At 33.4% G+C, this 11,581-nt stretch overlaps 1 protein-coding gene across 1 annotated transcript in view; it reads left to right on the top strand.

The window, feature by feature from the left end:
• LOC148176611 (uncharacterized) overlaps positions 1-11,571 on the top strand; it is a 72,895-nt gene extending 61,324 nt beyond the window's left edge. The window contains exons 2-4 of the mRNA XM_088033737.1: positions 1,195-1,302; positions 1,508-1,622; positions 10,435-11,571. Of these exons, the coding sequence (XP_087889863.1) occupies positions 1,195-1,302; positions 1,508-1,622; positions 10,435-10,769 (558 nt within the window). The 3' untranslated portion in view covers positions 10,770-11,571. The remainder of the gene's footprint in view (positions 1-1,194; positions 1,303-1,507; positions 1,623-10,434) is intronic.
• Positions 11,572-11,581: the final 10 nt, after the last annotated feature.

Raw genomic sequence — 11,581 nt, forward strand, 5'->3', positions numbered from 1 at the left:
GAACATTTATGTTTCGGTCAAAAATCTTTTAATTTTGTACGTTTAATAATCGCCCGCGAAGTAATAAGTACACCAAATTTTACTGCTCCAGAGATTAAATTGTCGAACTAACAGAGTTTAATAGAAAATTCTGAATTTCGAGTTTGTTCTTCAACATGAAAATTTCTATAATGTTTACTTTTTGTTCTAAAATTCTGCAATTATCTACCCTTATTATTCGCCTCTTAAGTAACAAATCTACCAAATCTCGCTGCTTTAGCCTTGAAACTGTCAAAATTCCGGTATTTAATAAAATATTTTTGAATTTTGTATTCGTTCTACAAACCAAAATTTCTAAAAAATTTTCCTTTCTGTTCAAAATTTTTGTGATTTTGCTCTTTATATAAACGCTCATGAAGTAATAAATCTTTGGAATTTCATTACATCAAAGTTCAAACGCTCAGAATTACAAAATTTTATGAAAAGTTTTGAATTCGTACTTCAAACAAAAATTTCTAGAACTTTTATCTTTCGCTCAAAAATCATGTAATTGTAATTAATAAGCACCCCTAAAGTAATTAGTAAAGCAAATTTTACTGTTCCAGAGATTGAAATGTCGAACTTACAGAGTTTTGTAAAAAAATTTGGATTTCAATTTAAAAATTTCAAAAATTTCCAAATTTTTTACTTTTGTCCTAAAATTCTGCAATTTAGCAGACTTATTAGACACCCCTTCGGCAATAACTCCACCAAATTTTACTGTTTTGCTAGTTCTAATGTGAGTATTATAAAATTTAATGTAAAATTTTGGATTTTGAGTTTGTCTATGAAATCAATATTTCTAGAAATTTCTCTTTTTCCTCCAAAGATTAGTAAATTTTTAGACTCACTAAACGCCTTTTCAGTAATAAGTCGACCGTACTAGCCAGAATAGCCATTCCGAACGAGTAGCAAACTATACTTTTTCTACGACTAACAATAAAACTCCACAAATTGACATTTGACTGATATACCAGTAAAACACTTTTTAACTATAACGTTTGTTTCTATCCCCACTAAACATTTAGTCTAATGTAGGCAACCCAAATTTCATTGTTTTATCTCCTTGTAGGAGAGAAATTTAGTTTCACAGTTCAGAAACTTTTAGGGCCTTAATCGCCCTTAATTTACCTCCCAAAAGATCTAAAAAAAATCAAAAACTTCCTATTGTTCCAGGTTGGACTCTCCAAACTGAAAGACCCAGTGGACGTGGATAAACCTCCAGACCCCCGCACGTCGGAATATTACCCTTTCGCCGTCGTCTTCCGCCTTCGAGTGCTGCAGGTAATTAACCCCTTGAAAAAAACAGACTAAATTTAAAACAAAGATAATTAATATTCACTCCCAACCCAACAAAACGAGGATTTCGTTTTTCGCCCGTCCTAAATAATATTCGAGCGCCAGTTTTCTCATAATTAAATTTTTATGCAAATATTATTGTTAGTCTGAAATAAACCAGTAATTAATGATGTGTCCGTTTTTGCTCCAGATCGTTTGTGGAATCTCGTTTTTGGTAATTGGAACAGTGGCGTTCATCGAGGAGAAAGGACGAATGAATTTAGGACTCGGCATTCCGGCGGGAGGAGCGACGATATTGGCCGCAGGTACTTCTTTTATTTGCGTTTGATAATTTAACTGAGTGGAAGAGGGCATTGTTATCTCGGGGATGTACAAAAGGAGCTTTGAAGGGAAAAAACAAAAGGAAAAAAATCTAACGAAACACGCTTTTAGAAAGAGAGAGGGTTCTCCAAAGTCGCGGGTTGGAAAGAGATGGAGGGATGGAGTTGGGGTTATTTACCACTTCTTCACTTCTGTTTACCCCCGAAAAATTCTCCCCCATTGTACCGACCGGAAACCCCCTCTGGTTATCTCTACTTACCACTGTCCTCATTGGAACGAATTTCAATTTTAGAGAACAAAGAGGACGAAAATTTACATTTGACGGTTTAATTAAACAGGTTTGATACAGAACGGATCTTGTTATTGCGATATTGAAGTTGAATGAAAACGAAAATTGAAAAATGAGAATGCAGAGAGTAAAAGGGTTTGGTGAGTGCACTCTGATGGAAACAGGAAATTGTGTTCATCATCAGAAGATATTAAAGAATATAATTTAAAATGATATTGAAGAACCTAAACTCGTTATTTCGGTATTGTAAAAATGGAGTATTGAGCGGTGGAAAAAAATTGGGATCGGGGGGAAACTCTTTGGTCTTTAGTGAGAAATTATAGACAATTTTTCTATCTTTGAGTTGATCATAAAATGCGCCGTTACATTAATCAAAAGTATAAAAAAAATCATTTGTTGGAGGAACAAAATTTTTGAAATTTTTTTCAAAAATGTGCTATATTTGGCATAACTCCGATTGTTTTAACGCGAGAGTGAGAAAATTTGCATGGAATTGGTAGTGAGTTGTGCGAATTTCCACAATTTAAAACCAGCATAACGAAATTTTTGATATTTTCAGTTTTAGAAGGATTCAAAAATTTTCCAAATTTTGCATCAAACTATCATATTCTCTTATTTTTAATATTATAGCAATGAATTTGCGCAGCTTACCTATTTTGAGACCGATATAAACAACCGAAATAAAGTTTTAAAATAAAAAAAAAACAAATTTTGAAAATTCTATATAGGGTAGAACTATAAAATTTTGAAAATTCTTGAAAATTCTGTTATGCTGTAATGACATCTAAAGATTTTACTAATTTATCCGCGACTATAAACAAGTAAAGATTTTATGTGAACCTAAAAACAGAAAAATACAAAATTCAAATTTTTTTTATTTTTTGGTCAACCAAAAATTTCCCAAAATTCTATAATTCTGAAGTGTTGACTTTAAGATGCCTGTAAAATGCAGAATAAAAAACAAAAATTTCCAAAAATTTTGAAATCAAAATTTTTCAAAATTTGTATTTTACCGTCAAATTCGCTTACTTTTAATACTACAGCAGTAACATTTGCGCAGCGTACCAATTTTAAGACCGATATAAATAACCAAATTTAAAAATTATAAAATAGAAATTTTTCCAAAAATTTTATTTTCAGTCGAATCAAAAAGTTTCTAATTTCTCGTATTCTCTAGTTTTAACACCGTACCAATGAGTTTTAAAGTGTGTTTACTACACTTGCCATTAATATCATCTATTAAATTTCAAAATTTTACAATGAAAGAGATTTTTTTTAATTCTGTTTTAAGTGACACTAATTAACATTCAAAAATTTCCAAAATCCTTGTCAAATTCTATAATTTTGTTTATATCAGTGAAAGACCGAAAGTTTGCCAATTTGACCGCGACTGTAGACAAGAAAATAATTTTTTTTGTAGAACTTAAAACAAAAAAAGAAAAAAGACAAAACGCAAAGCTCACAATTTTTGGTTCAGAAATTTCCCAAAATTTTGTAATTTTTTTCAGTTGTAATGCTTATAGCAATCATATTTGAAGTGCTGACTTCAAGATACCTGTGAAATTTAGAATAGAAACAAAAATTTACAATATTTTTTAAAAAACAATTTTCCAAAATTTTGCAAAATTTGTATTAGACCGTCTAATTCTCTTGGTTTTACTACTATAACGATTACATTTCCGCAGCTTATAAATTTTAATAAAACCAAACATTTTTTTTAAGTTTATAAAAGTGATATTCAAAAGGTTATATTATATGTTTTATTTCAATCACAAAAAATTTAAAATTTTCTCTGAACATTGTAATCATCATATAAGCGTCGGTAAACCGTGTACAAATAATTTTTAAAATTAGTACAATTTTTGAATTCATTATTAACTACGCTAAACTAAAATATTATAGTATAGAAAACAAAAATAAAAAAAAATTATTCAAAAAAAACTGTCGAAAAAATTTTACGAATTCATTAAATCCCGTAATTCCGTTTATAAAAATTGCATCAAATTGTTTTATTAATTTGACAAAAACTAAAAAAAAAAATTTGTTTGGCTGTTATACTTTTTACATTTAAAGGGTTGACAAAAAAAACTAAATTTCCAATAATTAGATTGAAATTATTTTTTTTTTATTTTCTAAAATTTTTATTAAACCTTGTTTATAATCAAATTAGTGTGAATAAATATTTTATAGCAACAACTGTCTACATTTTTACTATATTAGACTCCAATAAAAACAATGAAGCTACACAGCAATTGTAGAAAATTCTAAAATTTTGATTTTCATCTCAAACGGAGATATACAAAATTTCTTAAAGAATGTCATCTGAACATCTTATTATTGGCTTTATTATAAACTAAGCCAAAATAGAAAAATAATAAATTTCAGAAAACTTTAATTAAAATATTTTTTTTGAAAAAAAAAACAAAAACTGTAATGCACGCTAAAATCACGTTAGCTTGGTTTAGTTTTTAGCAAAAACTTTTTGAATTCAATATTTGACCTCAATTGCAAAATAATCTGATAAAAAAAATAATTTTTATATTTGTTTTTGGATCAAAGTCAAAAAATTTAAAAAATATCATTTAACTCGTGTGATTCTTTTCAGTTTGACATTCAAAGAGTTCAGTAATTCAATTAAAAATTTCCAAAAATTTTGTTTTTTTATGGAAATAAAAAGTTTCAAAAAGTAGCACACCGGACACCCGTAGTTTCGGTAATTTTGGCACTAAGAAGGAAACAAAATATTTGTTTCATCATGTAGTCTTTTTATCATTTTTGACTATATAATATAAATTGTGTAAAAATAAAAAATTATTATAGAACAAGAAAAAACAAAATTCAAAAATTTTTCATTTTCAGGGAACTAAAAAGTCTCCCAAATTTGTATCAAATCGTGAATCTTTTCATTTATAGTGTTTATCATGTTTGAGTTCCAAATACACTATCAACTGAAAAAATAGCATAGAAATTACGAACTTATAGAACAAAACTAAATAAAAAAAAATTAACTAAAAATTCAAAAATGTTTATTAAACATTGTGAAAACTCAAAAACCCCAAAAATCCACTTCTGCAAATGATTTAATATGGTTTCAAACTGTCAAATTTTTACCAAACCGTCTAATTTTGTTACTTTTTCGGCGTGGTGTGTATACTATTTTATTCCCAACGCAATCCAAAGTCGACTCGATCCAGCCGTTCCGGCCCGTAAGTTACAATAATAATAACACCATCTATCTCCAATTTGCTTGTTTGCATACTCCCATGTTTGCTTAACGACACATCAAGTCTCGTACACATTATGATTAAAAGGGAATTAAACCAATGACTCGGTGCTTACATCTTTATGACTGCAGATAGGGTAATAGTAGCAACATTTCCCATTTTACTGTTAGTAAAGCACTCACTACGTCTGAAATTATTAAAAATTCAAGTAGTAGCAAAGTATCTACGCTCTAATTCCGCGCAACTCGCAAACCTTTTTGTCTCTAAAATGCAGCGAGATTAATTCATGACCATAGAACCCTCTCCATACGAGACTTAATTAGATAAGCAAGAGGTGACTTTGTACCCAATTTTCATTACCAAACCGATAAATCATCACGACCTCATCTTAATTTACGGCCTCTGTGGGAGCACTTTAATAAGTAAAAACGAAGGCGCCTGTAAAATTCACTAATACCAGCCAAAAACTCTGAAATCTCAATGTTTCGCTGACACTCCATTAGGAGCTGAACATGGCTATTAATTTAACTAGCAGTTTAATGAGTCAAAACTTAACAAGCCGTCGCACAAAGGCAAACTTTGTTTGCGTTCTGTTACTTAATCCAACTCCGCCCGGGAAAGTATCGAACAGTGAGCGCCAGAGGGGATCCATTTTTGAGCGCTCATTTACAAAATTTGTGCTGTGTTGTGGGAGAATTTCAATAGATGTTATCAAAGCGGTTCGATTGTCGGGTTTGACGTAGCAAAATGTTACAAATGGAGACGTTTGCAGGTTTCATTCAGAGCAAAATAAGACGTCGGGGAGCTTGAATGGGAGTTTTCCCAAGTCTCATGATGCAACACCCTGTGTAGAATGATCGTTTTTTATTGCAAAGACATTTTTATACCCTGTATAGTATACTTATTCTTCATGACAGTAAATAAACATTTTCAAAAAGATTCATTTCTAAAACTTAAATTTATTCAATTTTAGAACACTCTGTATATGTACAAAAAATCACCGTCTCTTACATCCAAGTTCCATTCTAGAACATCCTGTATATGTACATGAAAATAGACACACTCTAGGTGCGAAAAACAGATTCTTTTTCATGCAAATTCGATTCCTGAACACTCTGTATATGTTATGGATCCATTAGTTTCTGGCCAAAGCTCATTAGTGAAGTTCAATTTAATGAACTCTCCAACTCAATGTTCATTAAACCCTATCACATCCCAACAAAATGATCGAATAACCTCGGCCCTAATATTGATCCTTGCGGAGTACCCTACTATAATGATTGCCTCAGTTTCATTATACAGGGTGTCATCATTACACACAAATGTGTGTTGTGATGTCACTAAGCTTCTACTTCTATTTTCTATTGTTGGTAGGTATTCAGAGGTAAAAATAAGTGGCTAGATATAATTTTTATTTTTCCAAAAATTAACATGAGAAAACTTAGTATTTAATGTTACAAGTGAAGAAAGTTCAGATTATGGGACGGAATAGAGCAAATAGCGACAGTGGAAGCAAAAGAAACAATTATTATCTGTCGATAAAACAGAAATTAACTCCAAATTTAAACGAAGATACAAAGAAAAGAAACAAACATAAAAAACATGCTAAACGAAAGAGTAGAAACAAGTAAAAAAAAACGAGCAAAAACAGATATGGTTTCCAGATTCTTCTACAATCTCGAGATGTGTCTAATTCTTTAGTTTCTCTGTAGATATTTATCTCTAAATACTCTACGTATTCTCTCTACATTCTTCTCGCATTCTTATTTCATTGTGTCTTAAATTTCTTCTTCTTTGTTCTTTCTTTTTAGAGCTTTCCAACATTCTCTATAGCATATTATTGGCTCTAAATACTACTATCGATTATCTCCAGATTTTCTCTACATTATGTACGTATTCTCTCCAGATTCTTACTTTCTCTCTAATTTCTCAACAAAATTCTCTACATTCCTTCTGAGTTCTATCTAGATATTCTGTTTTTTCACATTATTTGGATTATACTTTTAAAGTACCTATCTTTCGATTTTCTAAAATTCTCCAGACCTTTTTGATCCTTGAGCTACTTTCACCATTATATTCTTCTTGCATTCTCTTTAGATCGTTGAACATTTTCAGACATTTACAGATCATCTATAGATAGTTCTAACCATTTTTTACGTTGTCTATGTATCATTTCTAGATTCTTCTAAGTTCCTCTCCAGTTTCTACAGACATGCATACTGAATACTCTCTGGTTTAGATTTTTAAGTATTTTTCGAATCTCGCTAGATTATCTAGATCTTTTTGATCCTTTATCTTCTTCTTGCAATCTCTTTTGATCTTCCCTAACTTCTCTCTACGTAGTCTGGCATCTCTCGACATTTTCTTCTTCTTATATTGTCTTGGGATTTTCTTACACTCTATCTATAATTGTAATTATCTCTCTACATTCTTGTCGGAATTCTTACTAGACTCTTTATGTTCCTTGTCTTCTTTCCATTCTATCTATATCATTTCCCCATTTTCAGCTTTTAGGCAAACTTAAACTTCTCTATATTCTGTTGTTCCAACATTCTATCTAAACATACAAGGTCATTTTGAAATACATACAAAAAAAAATCCATTATAGCTTGTAAATAAAGGAAGTTGGCAAGAGTCGTTTTTTAAATTGCTGTTTCAATTTAAAAAAAAAATTCAAGAAATTGATTCCCGTTTTCATGCTACGCCAATGATTACTAAAGTTACTATGCATAGGTACATTTTGGAATTTTTACCTTTACTTTAAAAATAATAAAAATCACGAAAAACGTTACTTTTTTTTCCGCTACTATTTCAAAATCACCCTGTATGTATTTTTATATTCTCTCTAGATTGTCCCTACTTTCCCTCCATATTCTCTCACATTATTCAAAGAATCAAAACGAATTCTTCAATTTCATTGTCCTAAAATGAGCAAAAATTAAAAAAGAATGACGGAAAGAATCATTTACAGAATTATATCAAACTACCATGATATGGGGTGGATGAAACATAAATCAACTTTAAGTTTAAATGAAGAAGAATAGATAAAAGAGACAATAATAAGAAAAGAAAGAAGAAACATAAAAACAAAGTATGTAAAAGAAAAGTCAAAATAGGCTAAATTAATGCTAATAAGCTAGATTTTGAAGACAGTTAATAATCGTTTGACATGCCTACATCTACATATAAAAAACAAAGAAATTAGTAGAAACAGAAAATCTTTTCAAGAAAATAATAAACGGTAAAATAAAAGAAACAACACAGAAAAGTATAAAAAGAGTAAAATTTACACAGATTACACAGATATTCACTCAACATTCAAACGAAGCAGTAACAAGAAAGAATAAAAGAAACATTATAAAAGAGTTGTTTCATCAAATGAAGAAAAAATGAAAAAAAAAACAATAACTTTTACCCACGGTTTAGGGGCACGCACTCACACGACACCAGACAAACGGGCGCACGCAAACACTCATCACAGTAGCTGTCAAAAATGCAGTCGCAGACACTTTAAATATCAAGTTATAGCTTTTTGATGATTTTTTGGCCATTGGCGGTGGATTTTCTAGAATTAGGTTATGTCAAACTGAAAAATTCAAACAATCATTCTTGGTAATTTGATTAATTTTTGAATCTATCAGTGTCAAGATAAAAGCAAACTGAATCTAGGTAAAAATGGGTGTATGCAAATTTATTGAAATTCAGTGTAAATTCGAATATTTTTTAATTGTGTTTAACGGCATTAGACGTGGTTGTCGGAAAAGTATAGTGTATAACACGTGCTGGTTAGAAATTTACACTCCTGGGACTAATATTCGTTCACAAAACATAAAAGTAACTAAGTTGTTGGTGAAAACAAAACATCCAAAACGTGACAGTCGAAAGAAGGTATGTAGCATATAATTCAAACAGATAATGTTGATAAAACAAGTAGAACAACGAAATAACGAAATAGAGTAAAAAGTAATGCAAAAGCAAATTACTTGTAAAAAATAAAAAAGGATCTGACTATAAAGAAACCGATAATGGAAAAATACAACAAAGAATGAGCGTTGGTAAAACAGAAATCTACTTTGGAGACGGGGAATAACTACACTGTGATTGGGGCTCAAACCAAAAAGCAACTCCCCGTAACTAAACAAACTACAAAACCACAAAAGACAATAAGCTCCACTGTCATCCTTCCCGTAGCCCTCAGAGCCGTCCTGATGCAGAAGCCCCAAAAGTGGCCCCAGAAGTAGACCCACCAAGTCCGCAGACGCCGCAGCCCCCTCAAAATGCTCCTAACAGAAACGCTCCGTACTCAATTAGAAGAGACGTTGTAAAACAAACCCTCAAAATGGGGCTCACAGAAAGACACAAATCAACGAAATATCACTCACTAACCTGAAACGTAGTTATTGGCGGGGCGTAGCCCCGCACTTCACGATCACTATAACCCCCAAATATCACTAATTTTGCACGACACGGCGCAACGCGTCTTTTCAAACCGGGACGTGAAAAAACATGGCGGTGCCGAGCGCTGGGATAGGCTGATGCCATGTCACATGATCAATAGGGGAAGCAGTGCAGCCAACCTTGACAAAACAAAATTCCCATTGCGATTGCCACAGAAGGAAATTCTCGTTTTTCTGATATATTTCCCAAGCGTTTTCGGCTTTCAATGGTGAACTGTCATAGCCAAACGTAAATTTATTGCTCGGGAATAAAGGAAGCTCGATAACCTTACATTTGACTTGTTGTCGTGTAAAGCAGTGACCGTCAAAATGTGGGGCGCGATGATTGCTGGCAATTAAATCAGTGACTACAAAACGGTAAAAAAAAATTAAAGATTAGAGACACGCCAACTTCTTCGCTAATTTATTTCCCTCCTCCCCAGCTCGTGTTAAATCCCAATAAGCTCTTCACCACCGTTTCCTTTTCCTGTGAAGGTTGTGGTTTATCTCCACTTTAATCCTCTTCACATACTTTCGGGATCTCACGCCTGGAATCCTTTCAACTTCGTCCATTAGTACATAATATATGAATCCGGAAAAGCTGGCTATTTCCACGCGATATTAATAACAGAAATCAAGAGGTAACAATCGATTTTCTCTTAAGAAAAGCACCAAGTTTGCACTTTGAAATGTAAATCTCGTAAATCTGGATAATTGCATATCTAGCCCGGAAGTTCCGGAAATCCGCGTACCGCTTGATATTACACAACTTCGGAAGAGCCGAACGAGAAACAAACCATCTAATCTCCTCAAGTTTCACCAACTAATTTCAATTTTCTCTTTCCAGCCGCCAGCATCCACACCACGAAGGGCTTCGGCGGCTACCGCACCTCCACCTGCATGCCGGGCTCCCACCTCCGCTTCCTGGGCCCCTCCGTGAAGGTCGCCATCCCCTTAACGATCCTATGGGCCACTGCGTGCTCCTTCCTCGCCATCCTCGTGCTGCAATCCACCAAAGTCCTCAGCTGCTATCACCACTACGTCTGCATCAACGAAATGGACCCTTACGAGGAGGAAAACGACCTCCTTATCCTGGCCTTGGTGGAACTATTACTGGCCGCTATCACGTTTTTAGCCGTTTTTCTCCTGTTGAGGATCGATTGTAAATACGACCCTGACTGATCAGCGCCTCCCCCGGATCCCCAAGGGGGAGGCGGGGGAGTCAGCGTGATTGGGGGCATCGGGGCGTTTTCCATGCCCGCGACGACCACCACGACGTGCGACCGCGTCGGGCGGATAGCCTGGGTCGCATAGACACTTTTATCAACACCCTGTATACTATCCTTAGGACTTTCAGTTTGGGACGCTGGTTCTACCAATTGTTCAATTTCAGGTGAATAGGCGGCCTTGTATCAGTCCGATGTGTTGGCAGCACTGTCATGACAAGACTGAATTGAATTGCGTTGGTACCCCTGACTGTTTGAAGACGAGCTGCCAACATTGAAACATACAAGCAGTGCCAACCAAAGTCGATGAAAAACACTACTAAATTATCTATTTTGCACTTTTATATCCTCCCGCCGAGTTCAGCACGAAAATGTCAAAGGTCTCCTCAATCTAGGATTTTATTAATTCTGTAGAACAGTTCTGTGTTATACAGTGTGAGCGAAAGAAGTCCAGACAGATGTTTTTTCGCACACATTGTACTTTTTCTGTCTCACCCTGTATATAAATAGACGTTTACTTTCATGTTTGCTGTTTTCCAAAGTGTTTAGAAGCTCTCCAACAAAAATAAGTAGGCCATGACTACGTAACACTTGATGACACTTCGTCACAACTGGTTCAGTGTTCCCAACATCCTTTTGCAAGTCAAGGCCTCCCTGTTTTTTGCCTTTCTGTACATATCCAATGTTAACTCTAGTCGCCTGTTTTGACGTTTGTTACGTTGTTTAAACAAAATGTAATAAAATTCGTATGAATCTCAGTGTGTTTGG

The sequence above is a fragment of the Gnatocerus cornutus genome, chromosome 4 (genome assembly GCF_029298725.1).
Source record: "Gnatocerus cornutus isolate USDA-ARS CGAHR chromosome 4, icGnaCorn1.1, whole genome shotgun sequence".
Lineage (NCBI taxonomy): Eukaryota > Metazoa > Arthropoda > Insecta > Coleoptera > Tenebrionidae > Gnatocerus > Gnatocerus cornutus.